The sequence below is a fragment of the Mastomys coucha genome, unplaced genomic scaffold, assembly GCF_008632895.1.
Source record: "Mastomys coucha isolate ucsf_1 unplaced genomic scaffold, UCSF_Mcou_1 pScaffold6, whole genome shotgun sequence".
Classification (NCBI taxonomy): domain Eukaryota; kingdom Metazoa; phylum Chordata; class Mammalia; order Rodentia; family Muridae; genus Mastomys; species Mastomys coucha.
The window spans coordinates 93,216,837-93,242,576 of record NW_022196912.1 but is presented as its reverse complement, the minus strand read 5'-3'; the positions used below and the strand labels follow the sequence as shown (position 1 = coordinate 93,242,576).

The 25,740-nt window shown below is 38.8% G+C and overlaps 1 protein-coding gene across 6 annotated transcripts; it reads right to left on the bottom strand.

Annotated features, from left to right (window-relative positions):
- Positions 1 to 14,321, bottom strand: Ccdc196 (coiled-coil domain containing 196). Of its 6 annotated transcripts, none has more exons than XM_031357066.1 (10): positions 14,213 to 14,321; positions 11,332 to 11,510; positions 11,079 to 11,257; positions 9,805 to 9,901; positions 7,672 to 7,749; positions 7,410 to 7,493; positions 6,880 to 6,939; positions 6,327 to 6,486; positions 632 to 690; positions 1 to 339 (listed from the first exon to the last, which is right to left on the bottom strand). In XM_031357066.1, the coding sequence occupies exons 3-10, from the start codon at positions 11,153 to 11,155 to the stop codon at positions 217 to 219; spliced, it is 738 nt and encodes a 245-aa protein (XP_031212926.1). In that variant the 5' UTR covers positions 11,156 to 11,257; positions 11,332 to 11,510; positions 14,213 to 14,321; the 3' UTR covers positions 1 to 216. The 6 variants fall into 6 exon arrangements, with proteins under 6 accessions (XP_031212926.1, XP_031212927.1, XP_031212921.1 ...); XM_031357067.1 differs by having other exon boundaries at positions 11,079 to 11,253; XM_031357061.1 differs by having other exon boundaries at positions 11,079 to 11,231.
- Positions 14,322 to 25,740: the final 11,419 nt, after the last annotated feature.

Genomic DNA, 25,740 nt, shown 5'->3' with positions numbered 1-25,740 from the left:
TCATTTCACCCAAAATTTACCAACATAATTAGTGGCTAATTATAATACCTGTACTCGAGTCCCAACATGCTTAGGGCCAAAATGCGCAACATCTCTTCCCCGGCTTGGTGGTAAAATGGAAGAACAGAACTAAAATAAAGGCTTGAGAGATTTTAGTGAACAGAAAGGCTGTGCCTAGTCTTCAAATCCGTCCAAAGCAAATGTAGTGAAAGCCTTCTAATCCTTCAGCGCTTCGTCTGGCGTTGACGTCAGAAAAAAGAGCCTCTGTCCTACATCATCATTCTGACTTTCTCCAGTTCCTCCTCGTTGTTCTGTGTAATTCTTTGATCCTGGGATTCTCTTTAACACAGAAGGAGAAGAACAAGAAGAGAGGGGGCAGTTAAAGCAGGTGTTTGCAGATCTAAACAATCCTAAATTAGAATGCTAAGTAAATGCAGTGCAGGGCCGGGGTTGCTGCTTACAATAGAGCTCTTGGCTACCATGCACAAAGCCATGGGTGGGATTCTCAACATGGCCAAAGCAGAGCGATAAATGTATAAACGAAGAAATGTTTTGCAAAAATGTATACCCATTATCTAAGACTTTTAAGATTGGAGTGGCTCTGCAGTTGTTTTAAAAGTTATTCTCTCACCATATCAAGTTCATTTCTGTTGCTTGTTGTTCTCGGTGTAGTTGTAGTACCCATTTTACCTGAAGGAAAACATTTGGAAAATGAGGTCTACTAACATTCATCATGGCATTATTTAATTGTATAACTGTAAGACTAATAATAGCATTGATAGGAAGTTTTGAATCGTTGTTTTAGAAAATTAGGGAAAAATTTAGAGTTGTAGTGGTAGACCTTATTTTCTATTGAAAGCTTTTGTTCTATAGCGGAAAAACTCATTTCAGAATTACATATAAATAAATTTTTTTAAACATTTTGAAAGCCTACAGAAATGAATCTGGAACATTTGAAAGAAGCCGGATGATAAACCAATTCCATATAGGTACACTATGCAAACATATATTCCACAAAACTATATTCCCATGTAGTAAAAAAATGCCCAAAGTATAAAGGTGGGGGCTCAGCAAGTGAAAGGAGAGGCAGGATGAGTAATGCATAGGCTGTGAAACAAGAGGTGAGAAAGAGAAAAGTTGTAGGGTGTTTCATAGCAAGCATGTCTAGGTTAGGTCTAAACTAAAGGAATTCTGTTAAATTTGAATTTTAGTACACTAATAATTTTTAGTTCATGTTCCATGTAAAATTTGAAAATAATAATAATAATTACTCATTGCTTAGCTGAAATTCAAATCTGTCTTTAAAAAAAAATGAAAACCCCACTTCAGACACCCTGCTCCTCTCCTGAGCACTTGGCATGAACAGGTGGAATCATTGTCACCCATTAAAACTGTCTTAATGAGGATGCGATTTACTTTTTAAATTTTTTACTGAATTCATGTTTAGGGGGAAAAACTAACTTTATTCTTCCTATCTGAACTTCTGTAAGATTTTATGGAAAACAAACAAACAAAAAATGACAAATTAGTTTTGTCATCTGTTAATACCACAAATACAACTTTAATGTTTAAAGGGTTCAGGTTGCTTCAATGCTTATAGACGATTTAAGAGCAATACTTTGGTGAAAGATCCAGATTTGAGCTAGTTGTGGTTTCTGCCTCTGCCTCCCAAATTTTTAGCCACTAGGAGGAGAAATTAAAGAAGGGAAGGAAAGGTGAGAGGTGAGAAGAATAACTTGGTTTCAGAACAGAGGATTAGTGAGTAAATAGGTTCCCAGGCATATTTGTTTTCCACTTCCCTGGACTTCAATGTCAATTACAAATGTAGCACAATATCCAGCCTTCTGGTTCTTCTAAGGAGAGCCTTCTGGGTCTTCTCAGAGAGCTCAAAGAAATGCTAAGAGCCTTGGCTGTGGGGGATGGGTGGTCAAAATCAAGGCTCGATCATAGTTACATTATTACTGAAGATTATTGTTGAAGACAAATCATCTGAATTTAGAGATTGCTTAGTGCTATGACAGGTGATTAACTGGAGGTCACAAACTGCAGTCTTAAGTAATCTGATGTAAGCAAGGAGGGCTGACCCAAACCCTGAGCCAAATTCTAAGTAAACCCTTTCAAACGTGCTCTGTCTCTGTGGGGTGGGGGAAGGAAAGACTTATCCCTAAGTGTGAACAACAGATACGCATTCTTGTGTATCAGATGCCCGGAGCAAAGAGGGATGCTGGTGAGGCTGAGTCCTCTGCTTCAGGGAATTCCCCAAATAGGGGTTGCTTGAACTGTAACAAAGTCTCTATTATTTGCCAACAAAATAGAAGGCACCATTAACTCAGCCAGACAGAACAATGAACAGGAGACAAAGGATTTTTGGCCAAGAGCATGGAGTAAAACTTCCTTCTATTTGGACATATCTGAAGTGGAAGGACCTGAATTTGCCTCATTTGCGAAAGACGTGTGCCCAAGATCACATGCCACTTTCCTCTAAGCCAAGTTTAAGCAATTCAATCCTTTTGAAACTAGAGGAACCAGAACACCATCCAAAAGGGCTATTGAGTACTCAACCTTCAAATAGTCCTTGTGTAATATAATAGCCCAACCCACTTTTACTTCGCTGCCCTAACTGCCTAATTTATTTGTAGTAGAGAGAAAACGTGTTAGACAAGAATTATGGAGGAAGTAGGCAGTTGCTTTCGGTTTGTTTGTTTGTTTGTTTGTTCAGAATGGGGTGCACTAAATTTAGGGAGGGGAATAATAATATAGTTAAGGGTGGCACAGCAGAACACTGTGTTTACTGTTTAATCAAGGCTGCCAGTAATACAGCTTGGTGCCATATAGCACGACACAAAACATAAATAGGTTGTTTTCTTCATTTTTCATTTGGTTTATAAATGTGGCACATTTTGTCCTAGGGGTAATAGAAAGCCAGGCTCCTACAGCATTTCATATTTCCTGAATTACCATGTTATGGACTTGGCTTAGATGTGGTTGGCGCCACCTACCGGGCTAAATACATAATTACAGGCCTCCCAACCCATTTGTAAACATTCTCTAAAAACAGCCTTAGGGGACATGATTCTTCTTCGGGTGGATGACACTATCTAGTTAAGTTTGGGTTCCCATCATAATTTTTAGGACTGGAAGAGACATGGGAAATCAAACTTTAATACCACCATTGTGTCATTCAGTCCAGAAACCGAGCTTCGACTGTGGACACAGAAGCCTGGTTTTCTGAGTTTGCTTCTTGTTCCATATTGCAGATCTTACAGAGCCATTATAAGGGTTATATAAAGCGAGAGGTTGTTAAAGTGCCCTGTTACCTGTGGAGGCTGTAAATATTAGGTACAGAAAAATTTGAAATCAAATAATTTGCCTATGCTGTGTAGGGGCTACAACACATATCTGACTCTAGAGCCATGGCTTTTCCCATTGAATTAAAACTTCTCAAGGTCTGGTATTGAAATAATTTTAGGTGACACCTGTAATGAATTTAAGAGATGTTACAACATGGCTTTACCTCCTGTAAATCACAGTGGAAATTTAATTTGAGTTGAATTCTCAACCGAGGGTGATCTTGCACTACTCTGCCTTATGCACTGCATCCTGGGATCATGAGCAAGCGCATCAACACCTAGCTCAGTTATAACCCTCTCCAATGCTTTGTACCTGATAGGATCAAGGAGAAAGTTCAGAGTTGATTCTTGTTTCTTTAAAATTCTCTAGATAGTCTTACTTTCCAGGATTGATAAAACAGGCCTCAGGCTTGACCATCTTTCTGGAGTTAAGTTTTCTATTTCATTATTATGAAATTTACTTGTGAAAACTATTATTCTTTTTTTTTTTCACTTAGTAATACAAATTTTGTGGCTGAGCGTAATAGGTAGCTTGTGATAGTGATTTCTAGGAGGCTGAAGTAGAAGGATGGATCACTGTAAGTTTGGGGTCAGGATGAGCTACATCATCAGTTCCAGGCCAGCTTAGGCTATAGAGTCAGCGGCTTTTGGCTTGGCTTGGTTTGGTTTTTAACTGTTTTTGTTCTCAGTAAGTACATGAACTGAAAATAAAGACAGCCTGAGTAGCAAAACTGAATAAATAATAAGCGGCAGCCTAAAGAAGTCGAGAAAGTAGTAAGTACTACTGCGCTCGTTCCCCGCTGTTGATAATACTGTATTTTAACAATTCTCCCGTTATCTTAGTATCTTTTCTCTTCTGAGAAAACCATTCTGACCAAAGCAACTTAGGGGAGAAAGGGTTTGTTTGGCTTACATGTCCCAGTGACAGTTCGTCATGAAGAGAACTGAAAGCAGGAGTTCAAGGCAGGAACATGGAGTTGGGAACTAAAGCCGAAACCATGGAAGAAAATTGCTTACTGGCTTGCTCAGCCCACTTTCTTTTATAATCCAAGTCTTTTACAGAAGACTGGGCCTTCCCAAGCCAACCATCAATCAAGAAAATGCCCCTAAAAGACATGTCTACAGGCCAATATGAGGGAAACATTTTTCTCAGTTGAGACTTTCTTCTCCCAGATAACCCTACGTGTCAAATTGACAAAATGCTACCAACGCACCATGATAAGAACTAGCCTGTGTTTTTTAAATAACAACAATAAAACTAGAGTTTATAAATAAGTCAACATAACAAAAAATCTGTGCCTGTTGGATTTCAGATCCATTTGGGCTCAAATAAACCAAAGGATTTTGTAAGCATATATGCAGCCAGTTAAGCACGGAACTGGTGGCTCTCTCCTGCTGGTGGCTGTGACCACGTGTAGTAGCTGAGCACTCTAGAAACCTTATCACTTTGTTTACTAGGAGTAAAGGAGAAGGAAACTGAAGTATGGACCTGTGGGCTGCTGCAGTTGAGGCTGATTCAGTGCTCTCTGTGTGTAGGGAAGTCTCCTGAGGCACTCCAATGGGATGGAATCACTAATGAGGGGCTGACTCAAATCTGGAGTTTAAGGAACTGTTTCCTTACTCTATGGCTCCCTTGAGATGATCTTTGGCTAATCTTCAATGGCATAAAAACAGAGCTTACTGTTTTTCTCGTATTACATCTTTGTCTTTTAATTTTTGTACATTAGTGACTTATTGCCTCCAGGTTCTTTCTTTCCGACTTCCTGCTGTTCAATTCTTCTCAGACTATAGGTGGAAAGAAACCATGTGTGGAATTCTGCCTGATTATATGTAGACGATCCAGTTTTTCTCAATTTTCCTAATTTTATCTATTAACGAAGATTGAATGTTATATGCATGGACCAAGTTATTTTAAGTCGCTCCATCTTATTAAATATTTTTTATAATAATGATTTGTTCATATATTGCATCAGAGAACAGATAAGAACAGTCTAGGGAATTTAGGTACTCTGGAAATATTGAAGATATTGACTGTGGTTATTCCATAGTAAAGTCCTGTCCTATTCCGAAGGCCTTAGGGGAGAAATCACTCCTAGGTCTCAGTAATGTGAACATTTAGATTTGTCCTAATTAAATGGTTTGTTGTCACTTTGTGAACACTGATAATCCAGTTTCTGGTGAATTCCAGAAATACATTTATAGCAATACGTAGCACTTCTGTCATATATTATCATGCTTTTGACCAACTTATTTTCCATTTTCTTTGGCTTGCTCATCTGTTTATTTGGCCACCTGTGTTGTGTGCAGTGTTTATAAGACATTCAAGCTCTTTATGGACTAAGAAATCACATACATACTTATTGATACTGGCGGGATATCGCCATTCTTGGATTAGGGTTTCTACAGCATGTCCCTTTTTAAAATATAGACTTCAGATTAATAGATTCTTGAAAATTTAAGAATCCTTTCCCTGCCCATCATAACCTTTACTTTACTTTTTATGAAATACTATGATTTTTCTATGATATCATAAAACCTTTAGGGAAAATCAATGGCATTCTCAGAAAAATATCTGAATTAGTGAGCTCAGAGCCCTTACCCACTGTCTGTCTCCTATGCCTTCAACTCTGAAACAGACTATTCCAGTGTGACTTATGAGATCCATTCTAGTTCTTAAGATAGGACTAAAGGTGGAAAAGAAACTAAAATTTTTGATTTATATGTAGATGTCAAATATCATCTACATATTCTAAGGATATGGTATATTATTTTATCTTTACAAAGGAAAACTTAATTTCTTCCACAGAGATTCTTTACCTTAGTACAATAGCTTTTGAATGCCACTATTAATAATAATAGTGAACATTTTATTTATACGGCATTGAGCTTACATTGTGTGCCAGACACTGTGGTGCTCACTGTTAAGTAGTGGGACTGTCAGTGTTAACAAACAAAACAAAACCCCAAACCGTGTACCTCTGATACACTCCCCACCTTGAGACCTCAGAAGATTCAAAGCTCCTTGCTTTGGCTCAAGATTGTGTTGTAGGTGCAGTGATAATTTAAAGTCATTGGTCTTCTGGTAGTTCCTCAAGGCATCAATTTTCAGCTCAATCACTTTGTCAGGAAAGCCATTCTGAAAGAGGACATTTTCCAACACCTATAACATTGACTCTTCCAAATGTACTATTAGCTGGGTTTCTTTATATAGATGTTAAAATAAAGCCCTCGGGTTTTGTCTTTTAGAGTTAGGAAGATGGTATTTGTTGTTTTCCCATAGTTTCAAATAGTACAAAAATCAAACACATGGGAAGTAGTAGTTATTCAAAACTATAAAAAATATTGAATATTGAATATTCAAAAATACTCAAAGTAAATCCAGAAATAGGTGACTTCAGCTCTCTCACACAATTCTGTTCTTTTAACAAATAACAAGGATGGGAAGATTGGCCTTAACAATATGAAGTTAAAAGCCTTTTCATTGTATGTAAAAATATATCCCATGACCAGCCTTGGAAAACTTTAATACCTGAAGGATGTTGGGTTGTTCCTCATATTTGACCCATTTTATTTTCCTCTGATGCTTTTCCTGGTGGAAGAAAGACCTTCTGGGTGACAAAGTAAATTGAGATAAAAATCAGGTTTTTTTCAATAGACTGAAACAACCTTATACCAAATTATAGTACAGGTTCATTGTTGGGTTGGATTTTATCTCATAGTCTTCTTAATTGACCTTCCAATATAATGCATTCTTTAGAAGCTAAGAGATGATTGAACACTTCATTTTCTATGAATTATTTGTTTTGGGAAGGTGAGATGGAAATGTAATATCTCTAAATAAATTTCCAAGGTAAATCAACAAGTGCTCAGTATGTATGGAATTGTCATTGTTGGTATGGATTTTCTCATTTTAGGATTTGCAGAAACCTGTAATGCCAGTCTAATATAAATACAATATCCCAAGGATACATGCATTATTTAGGAACGTCTCACATCTTAAGCAGATTAATGATCATGCATCAGTTCTAGAAGCCACTACTGCTCAGAAGGACGGCTTACCTTCCTCATGTCTTCCACTTTGTGGACATCTGATGTCTCTGGCTCACTCTTGGTCTTCCAAACTGATAAGGGGGATTTCTGAGCCTGATAGGAAAGATAAGAAATAAAGGAATAGGTAAGTACAGATGGGAACATACAGTGTTTGGGCAGACCAGAAATCAAATATACCCCCAAAGTCCAGATGCCCAAATTAGCCTTGATTATAGAAGGACCATTTCCAATAGTATGGCATGAACTTGTCTAATGTTCTAGGTCTACTCACCTTTCCGTCTTGCATGTCTGCCTTGGACTTTGTTGGTAATGCTTTCTGTTGATCACGGAGCTCTTCTGACTCAATTGTCTGTGGAGAGACATTTTGGCAAAGCTTTAAATTAGTGGTAATTAGGAAGTCAAGACCTTTGGTTCCTGCCAGTCAGCAACTTCTCAGGGCTCAAAATAGAAATCGTACACCTACCACAAGGGATTCAAAATGGTTCCTTAATGTTCATTATAATAGTAACTATTAAGTGGATCCATACAATATGCAACTGACAGTTAAACTTCTCACTTCATTACTTACTCTCACTACTACATTACAGTCCTTCTTGTTTAATCTTCACAAGCCTGGGAATTATCAATTCTTATCATTGATGAAATCGAGACTTGATGAGATTAAACCATTTGTTTAAAACCATTACGGTAATACAGCTACACAAGTATTGGGATCTTTCTGACTCCAAAGCCTGTGTTGTTAGCCATTGTGAATATTGCTCTTTTGCATTTCTCCTTGTATAAAGGTTTGGTAGGAAACATCACATATAGAGACCAAAAGTGAGTTAAAAATAATATAATTAAAGTATAAGCTGATACTGAATAATATTATAACTGAGGTTAAATAAAAGAAAGCCAGGGGAGGCTTGGTTTTACATAGAGGAAACAAGGGCTTTTCTGAACAGTTAAACTGAGGCCTGAAGGGTGAGAATAAGTAAATCATGAGAAAATAACTTTGTAGGCGGGAGTAAGTAAAGCAAGAACAAAGACCTGCAGCCAAGAAGAGACAAGATAAGTTTGAGAAACTACAAGGAGGCCTTTGTGATGGTTGCAGAGAGAGCAAGGGGAGCGCTCATGTCTCTGTTCATATGTGCATTAGTCCTGTTGGGTCGGGAAGACACGTTTCACTGAAGTCATCCAGCACCTCTGGCTCTCACCTCACCTTCTTTTGCATAGATTCCTGAGCTTTGAGGATGTGGGAGGAGTTGGGGGAGGAGAAAAACATGAACAAAATCTATGGCATAAAAAAATTAATAAAAATCTATGTCGCAAGAAAGAAAGAGGTAAGGAGAGAGAAGACTTTTAAGAGAGGAGACTGGGAAAGGTGGGTACAGACCAATTCAGTCACAGTAAGGTGAGCTGTAAAGGGTTTTCATTAGATGACTGAAACACTTCGGATGGTTTTAAAAATATCACTGTGCTGTGCAAATAGAGCACCTCTGGAAACATGACATGAAAAACAATGCGAGGGGCCAGAGGCGTGAGAGTTTCTTTGCATTATCTGTAGGACAATACTTTTGAGATCCTTAGAGGCACACTTTGTTCCATAGCATCTCCATTTTCTTCCGAAGCATCTTGGTTTTCTTTTCCTATTAGAAGAGGAAGCGCCAAACAAACATGTGTTTGTCTGATTGTTGAGTAAAGTTAGAAAAACCCCCAACTGTTTAATGGTAGAAAAGGGATTCACAGACACGGCAAACCACAGACGAAGGCAGTAAGTAGGTCTTGCATTTGATAGAGAAACTAAAGTAAGATTTTGATGGCGACAATGATGACGGTGGTGGAGATGATGGTGGTTAAAGGTTATTTCAAACAGTAACTTTTTATGGTGTTTATGAGCTGTATCAGTAGAAATAAATTCTTAACTCTTAAGATGTTCTCATATGATAAGTCTCTTGAGGGCTTAGGTCATTAACTTCTAGTATTTAAAGATCTTTTAACATTATTGACTTCAAAAACATCTACAACTCTTTCAAAACAAACTTTTTCTTTTCTTTTGATAGGTGTTCTTAATCTTTTAGAAATGACAAGAGTTAATATTCTTTTTTTAAGAGTTAATATTCATCAACTACTAAATGAAACCTTTTTTTTTTTTTTCAAGTCAAAAAAGTAGAATCCAGGACAGCCAGGGCTACACAGAGAAACTCTGTCTTGAAAAACAAAAACAAACAAAAAATTAGAATCTTGCTAACTAGCCCCTGTTCTTCCCATCATCCAACCTGATTTCCTTAGCATCACCTTGGATTTTGTAGATACAGGAAGAGATCAAAGAGATACAGGTTTGAAGCATCAAAGACCAGAGATGAGTATTTATTTCCATATATGACAACAGCGAATCAAGAAATACCTACTGACAACATCTCACCAGGTTCTGTTTCATCTCCTCTGGTTCCGTAATGAGCTCCATGACTAAAGATTCATCACAGCCCCTCCCTGCCATGATCTGCCTCATGATCTGCAGACTAGAAGAAAAGAGAGAAGTCACTAGATTTATATGCCCTTTAAAAGGTAAAATTAATATCTACAATCAGCTGAAAAGTATTCTTCCATGGAGGTTCAACAGAGGCTGAAAACTCAAGAATTAGAGAGGTCCTGAACACTGAAAGTGTCCCTGGGATGATTCCATTCCCAATTGACGTTAGTTGAAGGTATAAGCTCAGTAATGAATTCTGTGCTCTTTAATATTCAAAACTTAGGTCTCCAACAACCAGTGAAAGTGCTTTCCACCCTCTGAAAAGAATGTTTTAGTGTATGACTTGAGGGAAGGAGTGTTTCTGCCTCTATATAGAAATTGAAAATTTTGACATCTTTCAAAATAATTCGAGAATTATTCCCATCAGACATCTGTCGGCTTCCTTCTACCTCTGCGAGTATCCAAATATGAATTAGTATCAAGTCTGACTCTGAGAAGGATACTATTTAAAGGCAGTCATTAATTTACATTTGTGTTACTGTCCTTTTTCCTCCCTGGATCTGAGTAGAGTGCCAGATCTAACATGCTCTCTTGCTCCAAGAGAAGTCTATATTGCTGGTTTACAAACAGCTGGTATGTGACCACTTCTTGCTGAGTTTTATTCTCCCCAAATCTGAGTTTCTTAAGTGCTTATGATAAGGGTATAGAAAGAAGACAGATCAACTGAAATGATGTTTTCTGTGATTAGAAAGGAAGCAAAGGCATGGAAGTTGTTAAGAACGATTTTCTAGCAAAGATTTAAATTCTCATCTCCCTAACCTAAAGAGCTCCTAGGCTCAGAAAGAAATAATCGCTTTTCTGCTTAATATAGGAAGGGCAAGTATTTACCATAAATTAATTCTACCAACATAAATAAGCAAAAGTGTCAGTGATGAGTATAAAAATGATGGGGCTCTGCTATTAAAGGCATTCACCTGTTTCATGAGTGGGCACCGTGGGAAGAGTAACTGTAGCTTTATGAGATGAGAACCAAGTCATACTTATTTAAAAACACATAAAATGAAGGGTTCCTATTTGTCCTGATTTTGTATTGGGAAATTCTTTATATTCTAATGGAGCTGATTGTCCAAATTTATAAATAAAACAAACCAGTGATACTTATTAATCCTATGGTGGTTGCGTTCTACAGACTTTCTATCTCAAAGAAACTGAAAAGGGACCCTTACCTCTTTTGTTTGTCCTCCAAGTTAGCCATTACCTTCTTCAATAAGAGATTGTTCTTGTCTTCCAGAGGTTTCAGCATCTCTAGAAGCTCCTGCTTCCTTATCTTTAAGTCCTCATTCAATTCTTTCAAGTAGTTGTCATTTATTTTAGAATTTCTGTGAGAACAGATGCAATAATCTGCCTATAGCTTGGGTAAATAAACAGCCCTTTCCCTCCCAGGCAGCTGCCATGTGGCTTCCCCTACCAAAGACTCACTTTTTTGAGGACAAGCCAGATTCTGAAGAGTTCGTGCCACTTGTCATCTTGAAGGGAAACTCCTAACAATAAAGAGGCCTTCTTGAAAACATGTGCTTTCTTTCCCCACACAGTTAGGATAGCATTTTTGGGCTGTTGTTCTTGAAGCTCCTGTTGCGTTGGACTGATTTTAGCTACAGCTTGAGGTCACAATAGCACCAAAACCACAAAGTTAACAGATACTTTTAACTAGCATCAGTAGCTACTTGATGACTGAAAATACTTAACTACAATATTAATTCTTATCTTAGGTTTAAAAAAAAAACCCTAAAGTTTTCTTCTGAAACTTTTGAATGAATATGATAGAATCCCAGCGAGAGTGCTTTACATTGTAAAATTACTGTTAGATTAGACAATGGTGATTTATCAAAAAGATTAGGAAATGGTGATTTATCACAAGAACTCATCAACACTCTGGTAACAAACCTTTGTGAGTGATAAAAGGACACAAAGATAACAGCAGTCATTTCTGAGGGCTTGGGAAAGGAAAACACCTCTAATCAACATTTTTAAATGGACAGAGGTTAAACTGGCAAACCCTATGATGTAATGGAGCAGTGGGTGAACTGTTGTCATTTCCTCCCAATCTTTAAAACTCCATCTGTCAGCTGGTGTGGTGAGTCACACCTATAATCCCGGTGCTAGGGAGGCAGGGGCAAAAAGGATGGAAAGTTCAGGGCAGCCTTGGGCTATGTAGCAAGGCTCTCTTTCCAAACTAACCTTGCCAATGCAAAACAAAACTTTGATATAATATCAAGGGGAAAGAGTGTTGGGCATGTAAGGAGACGATATAGTCTGGAAAGATCTGCACTGTCAGGTGCCTCCCCCAGCCAGGTTCTTTTCTGGAAGGCTATATTTCCTAAGCTCACGTCACACACCTGTTCTGACTCTGTTACTCTACCTGCATTAGAACCACACATCTTCTGTACGCTTAAGATCAACTGTAGCTGAGACTCTTAGCAGTGGGGAATATGGATCCTGAAGTGGCCATTTCCTGTATCCAAGCAGAACTTCCAGTAGAGGGATAAGACAGCAACCTGCCCACAAAACCTTTGACCCAAAGTATGTCCTGCCTTCAAGAAGTGCAGGGAAAAAGATAGAGCTGAGACTGAGGGAATGCCCAACCAATGACTGCCCCAAAGTGAGACCTATCCCATAGGCAAGAACCCATCCTAACATTATTAATGATGCTCTCTTATGCTTGCAGACAGGAGCCTAGCATAACTGTCTTCTGAGAGGCTCCACCCAGCATGTAGAGACTCACATCCCAACATTTGATGGTGCTTGGGGAATCTTACAGAAGAGTTGGGAGAAGGATTGAGGGATCTGAAGAGGATCCACAGGAAGACCAACAAAGTCAACTAACCTGGGTCCTTGGGAGCTCTCAGAGACTGAATTACCAACCAAAGAGCGAGCTCATGCTGGACCTAGGCCCCCTGCACATATGTAGCAGATAAGCAGTTTGGTCTTCATGTAGGTCCCCCAACAACTGGAGCAGGGGCTGTCCCTGAGCCTGTTGCTTGCCTGCCTGTGGATCCCCCACCCCTAATTGGACTGCCTTGTCTGGCCTCAGTGGGAAAAGATGTGCCTAGTTCCCCAGTGACTTGATGGTGGGGAGGAGAAAGGGGAATCATTAGTGGGAACGATACCTAGAGGGGGCTTTCCCTTCTCAAAAGACAATGGGGAATGGGGGAAGGACTTAAGTGAGGGGGTACTGGAAGGAGAGAAAGGCCTGATATTGAGTTGTAAAGTAAATAAATAAATAATAATAATAAAGATCGCCTTTCTTACCTATGTCATTTAAGAAGTAGAAGATAGTCCAAGAAATTATATATTTTTAAGTGTGCTTTTTAAAAAGTTTTATGTGATATCACAGATAAAAATTGAGGCATGCTGTTTCAAATACTGACCAACCATTTTTTGAGGTGTTTTCCCCAAAGTAATTTCAATCCTTTATCGTTGGGGAAATTTGAAAGGCAAACCTTAGTGCTGAAAACAAAATGCACAGTCATCTGTCAGAACTTGGTTTGAGTATCAGCTTCACTGTGAGCAGTGGGCTGCCTGTGAGCAAGTTTTAAAAATCTCTGAGCCTGATAAGGTCTTCACTTTTATAAAAGAATGAAACATTGACCTGAGAAGCTTGTTGTGAGCATGAAATATATAATGTGCCTGGCTCATGTCTGGTGTTCACAGCTAGTGAGATTTTATTTGGTTTGGGTTTTTTAAATGCCCCAATTAAGTGGCTAGATGTTTTTTAAAGCTGATATCTGTGGAGCTTAATCATAAGAGCCTTTCATTTTCAAGATCTCTTCCAAAGGCACTGAAACTTTTTCTGAATTTAGAATCATTTTTGAAAATAGAGACTTCTCTCAAATTGTGTATGACCAGAGCCTCACAAACTATGGATCTGCCTGGGTTAGATAGAATACAAACCAAGCATCCTGTACATCAAGGCTCCTTTTCAGACAATCTTTACAAATAACTTTTCCTAAAGTTCACACATGTCACTTGAAGGTTGTATGAGAGGGAAATATTAAATTAGAAAAACTACAGCATGTTAATAATAAATAATTCATGTTGGTTGCCCTAGGACTGTCCACAAAAAGTGTTTTAACTGAATGAAGGGGAGTCAAATTCTCACTGTTAAAAGGAGGTGGTGGATGGACTAGCCATTACTGATACTATCTTAGACTACATGTGTGGCAGGTAGCAAATAGTAAAGGACAAAAATGGCATTGCTCACTGACGTATAGCCTACTTAAATTTCATGTTGTGACATTTGGCAGGCAGAACCGTGATAGAATATTAAAGCATTTAATGGGCAGGCAGCATCCCAACTCACCTTCTTCTCTGCCCTTGCTTGTGAATGATTCCAAGAAGAACACTTGCTATTCTGAGGTAGTCCTTGCTACAGCCAATCAGCCGTGTATATTTTCTAACATTCTAATGTCCATTTCTTCAACTTGGAATATGAATTCTAAGGAGTATATCCGCCTTATAACGATGTGTGTGGATAGTATAGTGAAAAGCATTTGACAAAAACAATTCTCTGAAACAGAAGCCAAGTCTGATTGAGAGGGGCTAGGTGATGATCTGTATCAGCTTGTAGTGCAGAAAGAAGGGAGGGTGAACTGACCATTAAAAGTGGAGGAGCTCAAAGTAGAAAGTAGGTCGCTTGCTGATTGGCGGTGTTTGGTGGGAAAACCCTAGAAGAGTGATGCCATGAGTTTTAGAATTGCACCTGAGCAGTAGGAAAAGAAAGCCAACCAGCCAGAGTCAAAAACATCACTATGTAGTGCTAAAGGTCAAGGTGGATTTAGAAGTTGAAGACCTGTCACACACACAATTAATCAGCAGGTATACAGTTTTGCCCATCAGTAGCTGGCAAACTGGAAATGACAGTTGAGGAAAACAGGTGATTGGTGGATTCTGGGCTGGAACTTGGCAGAACCAGTAAGCAGAAATTCAAGGAAGAAGTTTTTGAGAATGTTGGTGAGTGTTCATCAAAAGGTCTGCCTAATCTTCAGGATCTTCAGGATATCCTGGATGAGAAGGGGTTGTGAATTGGAAGCTTATGGTTTCTTTGGAAAGTCATTTATATCAAATGATGCTTTGCTGGGGCACACCGGTGAAAAGGTGTCTTGCTAAAGCAGACATGTGGAAAGTAAGTGATGAAGGAGTATAAATATAACCCCATAGAGAGTGGGAGCTGGAGCATTGGTTTGGCTCGTTCCACCTTGCTATTCTCCGCTCAGTACATGTAATTGTTCACCTTACATAGCATTGTTGAGCTCTGCTTGTAGCAACGCCACCACTGAGAGAAACTCTCCAAAGAATTGCTAGTGAGGTTCCTACAGATTTGCCACTTCAGTGACCTCAGGCCGGTTCTCAAGCCTTGCACTTTCTTCAGGATTGAACTTTACAACTGCTGGCTTGTGCATGGTGGCTGCCTGCCGAGAGGGCTGGATTGTAGCTCTTGATTCATATTCGGGTGTTTGGTGACAAAGATTAAAGAGATCACCCACAAAGAACTGTTGCTAAAAGGTCCACTTGCCCCATATCCTAATAACTTTTCTCTTCTACTACCTCTGGTGGGTGGTGGGCAAGAGGAGAGGCTGGACATTTATTAAAATAGGCTGAAAAAAAGTTTGTACCTCCAGGGTTGACTGAGAGAGAAAACAAACAAGAAAGAGTTGAGATTGAGGGATGTGGAGAAGAACATAGGTCCGAGCCAATGGGTGTACATCTTATGAAATGACTTGAGGAACTTCATCACCAGTTGGATAATCAGAGTCGCAATCATAAAGTCTTCTGCAGGAACTTCGTTTCTTTTGCTTCCTCTCACTGCATAATCACGGAAACTCATGTGGTACCTCAAAATAGGCCTTACAACAGGTTCTTCACAGCGACTTCATCCACCGTTATAGCCTTTGGTTTTAGTGTCTGTTAAGAAGAAGCGTGACTGCTCTATAATTAGAGAACTCCAAACCATTTCAGTGTTAGTTTTGCCAGCGGAAAGTCAAATTAGTCTAATTAAGTCAGGTCTCCAAAAGTAGAGGCAATTATTTTCATATTAATGTGAAAGATTAGAGGGAAAGGAAGAGAGAGAGGAAGAGTGGGAGGGAATTATATTTCTGTGTTGTTTGTTATAATCATTTTGTTGGCTTCTTCCCCTTAACTCTTTTTTTTTTTTTAATAATTTATTGCTTGTTTGCTTTTGTTTTGTTTTGAGACAGAAGCTGACCATGAAGCCTTGGGTGGCCTGGAACTTAATAAAGAGACTAGAATGACCTTGAACTCACAGAGATCCAACTTTCTCTGCCTCTCAAGGGGTAGAATTAAATGCACCACCACACCTACACCTTGCTTTTATTTTTAATTGTATGTGCACGTGTGGGTATGTGCACATGAGTGTGGTACCTGCAGAAGCCAGAAGAGGGCGTTGGATCCCTTGGAGCTAATGAACTTGGGTTCTCTGCAAGAGCCATGTGCACTCTTGAAACATCAAGCTAGTTCGTCAGTGTCCCCATCCCCTTGCTTAGCTGTTTTATAATTCTCCCAACCTAACCTGTACCTACATTTAGAGAGAACCCAAGTACTCGAGACAACTGAGATATATTTCCTATTATTCCTGATAGCTTTTGTAATACTTTGTCTTATTGTCTCCAGACTCTTGGTATAGTGGTCTTTAAACAAATGTATGAACTTCCACAAAGACTTTTCAAGAAAAGTATAAGCAAGGAATGGAAAATGAAGACCTGAGTTCAAATCCCAGAACTCACTTAAACATGGCCATGTGTATACCTGTAACTCCAACACTGTACAATAAGGAGACATGAGGATTCATGATGCTTGCTGGTTTCTAGACAACTCCAGTTTATTGAGAGATCCTGTCTCAAGGGAATAAGGAAAAGAGTAATAGAGCAGATACCTCCAGTCCTCTCGTGCATAGATGGGTACACAGCCCTCCATCCCCTAGACACACATACACACACACACACACACACACACACACACACACACACGCACACACACACATACACACACACACATACACACACATACACACGTACACGCACATACACACACATACACACACACATACACATAAACACACACATACACACACATACACACACATACACACACACACGTACACACACATACACACACACACACATACACACACATACACACACACACGTACACACACACGTACACACACACATACACACACATACACACACATACACACACATACACACACATACACACATACACACACACGCACATACACACACATACACATACACACATGCACACACACAGACACACACATACACACACATACACGTACACGCACATACACACACATACACATACACACACAGACACTCACACACACACACATGCAGGCACACACCACAGAAAGAAAGAAATACAAAGAAGAAAAGGATATATCTTAGAGAATCTTTTTTCTGGATCCTCAAATTCACAAGAATTCTCCACTGTGTGGATGTCCCTGAGAGTTCCTTAGTCTCATCCCCTCCCCTTCCAGATGCATTTTGCTCACTTACAGAGAGAATGGGATACATTGCAACCATCTTGATTCTTACTTCAGTGACTTTGAGGGTGTGTAACATTCTAAATTGCAGTTCAAAATCTTGGTGTTGGGGCTAAGAAGAGCAAGGGAAGTGACTAGGAAGTCTAATGCTCCAGTTCTTTGCTTTCGGCAAAATGAAGGAATATCTTATGGAATTATGAGCTTGAGCTTATCAAAATTAAATTTTGATAATGAATTACTATTTGAATTTTGGCTTATAATTCAGGAGTTTCAAACATCTGAAAGACACTGCTATAACAAACATCTTCCATCCCAGTCTACTTATTTATATAAACAAGTTTTCCCCCAGTTAAAATTACATGTAATACAAACAATATGGATGGAATTGATTTTGAAAGCCTATCTTATTCAAGCAGTAAATACAAATGCATGGACAAACAAGGGAGAAAATGATATTATAGTAATAGAAATATTTTCAAAATTATTAAAATTACTTAGAAAGTGCCTTTGAAATGGTTAAAATTTTTGTCATGAATGTCATGTCAGAAACATGGGTGAATAGATTTGTGTCTCTCTACAATGTCAAATTTTATTGAATGATAATAAATTCTTAAGCTACTTCTGTTTTCTTAGCTGTAGTTTCCCAAGTAGTCTCAATTTCCCTTGGTTGTTAGTCGAGAAATACATAGGTTTTTTTTTTTTATTCAAATTTTAATGTCAGCCCACAGATCACATGTGGCCCAGCAGATGTACTTCAGTCTATGTGGAGATGTAAGCTGAAAGATGGCCCCTTTTACATCCTTAGGTCACACACTGCTGGACCCTAAGGCTGCCACAGAGTTCAAGGAGTTCCAGAGAGGAGGCCCTACAGAAAAGAGAAGCAGGTTGTTACAGATGCAAAGAGACTCATTGAAGGTTGCTAAATAAATTAACAAACCCAATTAGAGGCCTGGTCCCTGGGCCAGAGCTGAGTAGCCTCAGAGTCCAGTAGAGTGTGACCTAAGGGTCTAAGAGGGGAACCATAGAAACTATAGGATCACTGTACAAAACTGGATCCAGACAGATAAATGGGCAAGTAGGCTATACCAGCTGTGGGGACCCAGCCAAAGCCTCTGGAATCGTTGTGAGTTCTCTACCTGTTGGTCCCTCGATGTACACATCACAGTAGGTTGTTGGGGGACTATAACCCTCTTTACAGGTCCAGGTGAGTGTGTTACACCCTTTCCTGAGCCTGATATGTTTGATATTAAAAATGGAGCACCATGCTGCTTGTAACATGGGATTTACTCGGGGCAAGCCTGAAAAACCATTGTCAAGAGTATTTTAAAGCAGGGAATAGTCTGATTGCAACAATTTTTAACTGTTGAAGTAGAATCTGTTATTTAGGTATTGTCAGACATGAGCATGTGTGATTCATTAAATATGAATGATTATAAAAAAAGATTTGTCTGTGAGTTTGAGACAACCGTGGTCTAAATAGTTCTAGGCCAACCAGAACAACCAGGAGTGTGACCCTGTCTCAAAAATCAAAACAAAACAAAAAAAAGAAAGAAGGAAAAAGATCTATTTGAAAATATTATAATATTCCAGAAATTGTATTTTTGCACCTATTTAAAATTACACTGAAAATATTTAATTTCTATTTTGTTATGAATGTGTGGTTAGGAGACTATGTGGAGGTCAGAGAACAACTTTGTAGGACCAGTTCTTACCCACCTGAATGTGGATTCCAGGAATTGATCTCAAATGTCAGGCTTTCCTGCCAAAAGCTTTTAAGCGTAGAGCCATCTTGCCAGCCCTAAAATTGAGAACGTTTTAGATGTCAACTTAAAGACATGTGAAATGGTACCTACTTTTTCAAAATTTTCCTGTAGTACACAAGAAGCAAACCATCTCAGAGGCCACAGCTGCAGGGCAGAAGTTCTTTGTCTCCGATGGGATTTAAGAACACCTGGGGGAACCTGTGAAAGGTACAGACTCTCAGGTTCAGGCCCCAGGGGTCCTTACTAGAGCCAGGGTGCCTTGAACAGGCATTCTCTTGTGATCCTGGCATGAATTCTGTGGATCTGTTTCAGGAAAAACTGCCACATGTTTTTGTCTTCAGTCACAAAGAATCAGCAGAAAAGCTTAACTTTGGTAAGGTTTGGTTTGGTTTGGTTTGGTTTCTAGGCCATCTGTAGAAAAGCTGCTTCTAAGCTGGGCAGTGGTGACGCCTTTAACCCCAGCACTTGGGAGGCAGAGGCAGGCGGATTTGTGAGTTCGAGCCCAGCCTGGTCTACAGAGTGAGTTCCAGGACAGCCAGGGCTACGCAGAGAAAACCTGTCTTGAAAAACAAAAACAAAAAAAAAAAAATGTTAAAAATTCAAACAAACAAAACCGACCAACCAAATAAACAAATCAAGCTGCTTCCGAGCTCTTTACTGTGTGGCACCTCCACTCCTCACTTAGACGCCCTGACTTCTGCTACAAAGGAGGAAACCATCCCAGCATTTGCAAAGAAATTACCCAGGACACAATTCCATGTTGAACACTCCCTGGCCACTACCAATGCCCCAATGCCCGGGTCTTACCCTGCAAGGCACACTGGGATTTCAGGACCACAGTCAGGTAAAGGGAAGTAAGAGACTGTCTTAGTCAGAGATAGTCTGTCAGAGTTTCTATTCCTGCACAAACATCATGACCAAGAAGCAAGTTGGGGAGGAAAGGGTTTATTTGGCTTACTTCCACATTGCTGTTGATCACCAGAGGAAGTCAGGACTGGAACTCAAGCAGGTTAGGAAGCAGGAGCTGATGCAGAAGCCATGGAGAGATGTTTCTTACTGGCTTGCTTCCCCTGGGTTGCTCAGCCTGCTCTCTTATAGAACCCAAGAATTCCAGCCCAGGGATGGCACCACCCACAAGGGGTCCTACCCCCTTGATCACTAATTGAGAAAATGCCCCACAGCTGGATCTCATGGAGGCACTTCCCCAACTGAAGCTCCCTTCTCTGTGATAACTCCAGTCTGTGTATCAACTTGGCACTCAAAACTATCCAGTACAGAGACTAAAAGCATTCAGAGGTGATAAATGTTAGATGCGCCAACTTCAGCCCCATCAAGGACCTGTGCAATGATAGTAAATAGCAAATGGAATCTCTCAAGATGGAGTGATTCAGTCAGCCTGGGAGAGTTTATAGGTCCACAGAATTTACGTGAAAGAAGAACTAGAAGGTTCTCAATAGGATGGTAACTATAAAGGTGTCAGTATTTCTCCGAATACACTTTAAATCTTTTAAGAATCCTTGACAACAATCTTGGTAAAGAATAAAGGCTAGAAATGAGCTGGAGAACCATTTGTTTGTCCTACAGTTTTTATTGTTGATTCGTCGGCAGTTTCATCCTTGTATATAATGTGTTCTGATTGCTCTCTCCCCCACATCTTGCATTTTTCAACTCCAATTATATAGATTTGCCTAGCTTTAAGTTTATGCAGAGAAATGAGACAAGAAAAATTGTTCTTAGGATTTGCCAGGTTTAAATCCTTTAGATCCTGCAAAGGATGCACGTCTCCTTCCGTTAATATGAAAAGGAGGCTCTTCATAGGCAATAAGGCACTGTCTTTATCAGTGAACCATCTACACAGCCATACACCACATGCAGTCAGACATATGAAGCTGGGATATGAAAGTTGTCACTTGGGGATCCTGTGGGGTTAGAAGGCCGCAGTGGCCTTGTCCACAATGAGGTGTGAGGGATGGGACTTGAGCTCCACCAAAAATGTAGACTCAGTCCTGTCAATTCTTAATCATTTTCAAGAGAAGATAGAAACCTAGATGTTTTGTATGACTTACTGACTTTTAAGGGCTTCATGAGCCAGCTGTTTATTTGTGGCTTACATTTGACCTGCAGCCTTCATATTTGGAAAAGTCAATCCAACATCACGTTTTGTTGGGTTTTTGTTTTTCCTGTTCCAAGGCAATTTTTTTTTGCATTGAAGTGGTTCTCTAAAGAGCATTTGCATGTAAATAATTAAACTGTATTTTTACTTAAAATATATGCAATAGCGACTTTCTTAGCTTGATGGACTCCGATCCAGTGTGTCTAGAGAATGGCAGGTAACACCTTCAAAAAACAAAATTCAACCCAAAGCAACATGTATTTTTAATACTTGTATTATTCACAAGTTAAGAGAGGGAACTTATATTTTGGCTCATGGTTTCACAGAGATTTCAGCCCAAGGTGAAAAGGGAGGGTATTGCAGAGTGGCTCAGCTCATAGAGACGGGAACAAGTGGCAATAGCTGTTCAGTTCACGTGGCAGCAGACAGAAGGCCCAGAAAGCTGGTTACTACTGACCTGCTTCTTCCACCCACACTCCATCCTTGAAAAGCTCCACAGATTTCAAAATAGTGCCTAAGCTGGGGACTAAGTGCCATAAGCTTCTAGTGGACATTTCAGATTCAAAACATCATAATATCCACTGTTAGGCATTGTAGGGAGACTGCAGACTAAGTATGCATTAAGCAGGTAAAATGAAGCATTTGTCAAGGTTTAGAGATATATAATAGGTCTCAAATTTAACAATCTAGTCATATGACATGAATGAAATAAAAAGTAGGTTCAGAAGTCGAAACAGAGCAAATAATTCTCTAAATTTGCTTTAGCTATGGCTTTTGTTCACATGCCACTTCAACAGAAATGGACGGCCTAGACTTTTTCCCATTACAGCTTTATTCTTAATTTAGTAATAGCTATCTATAATCTACAATTTTTTAAAAAATACATAATTTTATGTCTCTATATTTCTTTAACTTCAAGTGCTAAAAGAAAGATGACATTTGCCATAGTTAGACTTTCTCTTGTATATCAGCATTTCCTGGACCTTTTCATTTGCATTTTCAAATAAATAATTAAGGTACTATAAATAATAATTAGGAACATGCACAGAAGCAGTATCAGAGCAGAGACTTTATTTTTTAATGACTTTATAGTTCTGATGACAAATTCAAGAATCTTTTAGGTTTATACACTGCACCGTATACACACACACACACACACACACACACACACACACACACACACACCAATTATTCAATCTTGTTTAAGACACTAAGTCAATTTAGTTTTAGTACATTATAGCAAACTCTGAATATTATAAAATGAACTATCAAAACATGAATTACAGAACATTTTAAGTAAATGAAATTGTATTATTTGGGTACATGTATTATAAGCTTAATCTATAAATGAAGCAGTGTTTACTAATAAATAAAGCACATGACATAGTAACATATCACAATAATAAAGATCTGAATTAGAGTAGTAACTCTAAATTTTACAATTCATTAAGAACTATTTATTTCTGTGGCCAAATAGACATAAAGCTTTATTTAAGGGGTTTGCCATTAACTAAATAGAATTTCTATGGAAATTATGGCATAGATAACTATTTAAAAATATGGCTGCCCTGGGGCTGGAAAGACGGCTCAGTGGTTAAGAGCACTTGTCAGTCTTGCAGAGGACTCAGATTCGATTCCTAGAACCCACATGGTGGCTTTTAGTCATCTATAGTTCCAGTCCCAGGGGATCTGTAGTCTTCTTCTGGCCTCCACAGGCCCAAGACACATACACACCGTACACAGACATATAGGCAAATAACACACATAAAATAAAATAATAAAAGTTTAAAAATATATGCCTGCCCTACAAACACAGGATTTTAAAAGGTTTAGTATGTCAACAGCTATGCTGAGACACTTCCCATGAAGCCCTTCCTGGGCATGAGATCCTGAGAGACGGATTGTTCTTTTCTCTTGTTCACAGAACAGATCCCATGGTTATTAAATCAAACTGGAGTCGAGAATTGAAAGCATCAGCATTTTTTTTCAGCTGAGAACCTTTCACGTGTCATGGAGAGCAGTCACTAATGTACAGCTGTGCTACTTCGTTTTCCTTCGTCTAGTCCGAGAGCGGGGCTTACAGCTTGTCTGAGCCAGGTGGAACAGTCCAGGTTCTCTTTCTCCGGGATGAAGAGGTCCAAGGCTATACATGTGATTTTGTGCTGGCTAATAAGACACAAAGGGAAGGCTGTTGATGTTTCTGGGAAAGAGTTTTTCTTAAAAAAAAAAAAAAGATAAGGGAAAAAAAATTAAAGAAAACATACATTTACTTTCTTTCCTACTTTGGGTGCTGTCCTAAAAGGACAAAAAGTGTGGAGCTACTGTAGCCACAGTGAGATAGAAAGCCAGAAGAATCAAAACAAACAAACAAACAAACTGATCAAAAACCTTGAGATGAAGGAACGCTGAGATCCTAAAACAACCTTTGAACTTCTAAGTCTAGGCTTCTTGTGACATAATTAGATGCTATAGCTTAATCAATGGTTACTTGATTTCTCTTTACTTGTCACTATAAATGTATTCTACCCACAATACCATATAACTCCATGGCCAGCATTGTGCCAGCCATAGCTCATAATGATTTGTGAAATAAGCACCACCCCCCCCCGACCCCACACAATTCCATATCCAGTGACTTTAAGTTGGTAACTTTACACTATCTATGATGGGAGTTCTTACATATTATGGAACTAGCCCCTAAGTACAAATTGGTGTTTGGTTTTATTTCCTCAGAGAGCAGGTTGTTATTCACTTGTCAGCATCACTCTGCTAGGTGAGTTTCCTTACTCCTGTGGAATATATAACAACAAATACTTTGATACCTATCACTAGTTTTAAAATTACATCTATTATGGGCTGGAGAGATGGCTCAATGTTAAGGACACTGGTTCCTCTTTCAATGGCTCTGGGTGAAGTTTCTCCAGCACCCACATAGTAGTTTACAAATGTCTGTAACTCCAATTCCAGGAATCCAGTGCTGGCTTCTAACCTCAGAGAACACTGCACTCGCAGGGTTCATTATTTTGTGGCTACACATTGTGAATGGGCATGCATATGCTGGTGTACACATGTGGAGATCAGAGGACAGTTTGCAGGAATTAGATCTCTCCTTTCTACTCTGAGAGTCCTGGAGATGAAATTCAAGTCATCAGGCTTGACAGCTAATACTGTCCATACCCGCTGAGCCATCTCACCAGTCTCCTATCTTCTTTTAAAGCAATTTTTAGAATTTTAATTATTTTTAAAACTACATACATGACAATTCAATATTTACAAATAAAAATGAGTAATGAATATCTCAAGACATTTTGTTACTGTATTTTAGAAATAAAAGAGACTAGAAATTTAAGGAAAGCAAAAATAAAGCCTTAAATTATTTTAAAACTAACCCAATATTATGTATAACTAATTAATAGCAGAGTCAAATTTACAATTTGACTTTTATTTTCAAAACATTTTTTTTTGCGGTGGATTAAAATCCAAGGCGTCACATATGTTAGGCAAGCAACCTATACTTAGCTGTTCAACTAGCCAGTACAATTTGATTCTTTGTTCCCACTTTAGTTAGTTTACCAGCATACTACAGAGCCACTATATAATTTATTTAACTGTGATAATAGCCATGATTCTTTACTTGCCATATCTAGCTTCAAATTAAAATAGTAAACTGGGGGGTACTTGATTTTCTATAAATGTATCAGCTTAGTTATTATAATGCATATAATCCGTGTTTAATTAGATATTCCAAAATTTGGGCTATTCAGCAAAGATGCAGCTCTTGAAGAAGTCTGACATACAAAAAGTGTGAACATGAGATTACAAGCTGCCAACAACCTTTAATCATTATTATTCGCAGTAAGTCCTGATGAGTAACCGGATGATCAGAATGAGCTTTGACGGCCCAAGTGCAGCAAGGAGCCTCTCACAGAGGCCATGAGCTGCCCACAGTCCCTCTCCAACAGCTGAAGAATTGTCAGCCCAAGTCTGAGGTCTTCTATTCAAGCGAAAATGGTCAGACAGTCCTGAAAGATAGAAACTGCACTTAGAGTTGAAACGAATGCTCAAAAGAATAGTGGCTGAACTTGTGGGGCCAATATAAGGTGGATAAGTTTGAAAAAGTTGATCACATCTGCCAGCAAAGATCATATATTGAAAGTACTCAAAATTTGTAGAAACTTCTGTGCTGGTGAAAGTGGAAACTGGAACATTTCTGGAAAGTAATTAGATGATATTCTACATTTGATATTTTACATATCAAAAACCTTAGGTGTTGCAAAATTTTGTTATGTTAACTGTGGAAGATTACATATAAAAATTTTTGCTATATTTATTTCTATTTGAAAAGACAGTTCAATTTGCCAAATTGAACATATGTGTGCACCACACAAATACAACACACAAGGTACTCACACACATTAAAAAAAAAGAAA

Excerpts from the sequence above, each read along its gene's own strand:
- Ccdc196 (XM_031357061.1), bottom strand. The coding sequence starts at position 11,378 with ATGACAAGTGGCACGAACTCTTCAGAATCTGGCTTGTCCTCAAAAAA. Across the intron at positions 7,750-9,804 it reads AGGAGATGAAACAGAACCTG|ACAATTGAGTCAGAAGAGCT; the intron begins GTGAGATGTTGT and ends GTCTCTCCACAG. Across the intron at positions 6,487-6,879 it reads AACAACCCAACATCCTTCAG|AATGGCTTTCCTGACAAAGT; the intron begins GTATTAAAGTTT and ends GTCCTCTTTCAG.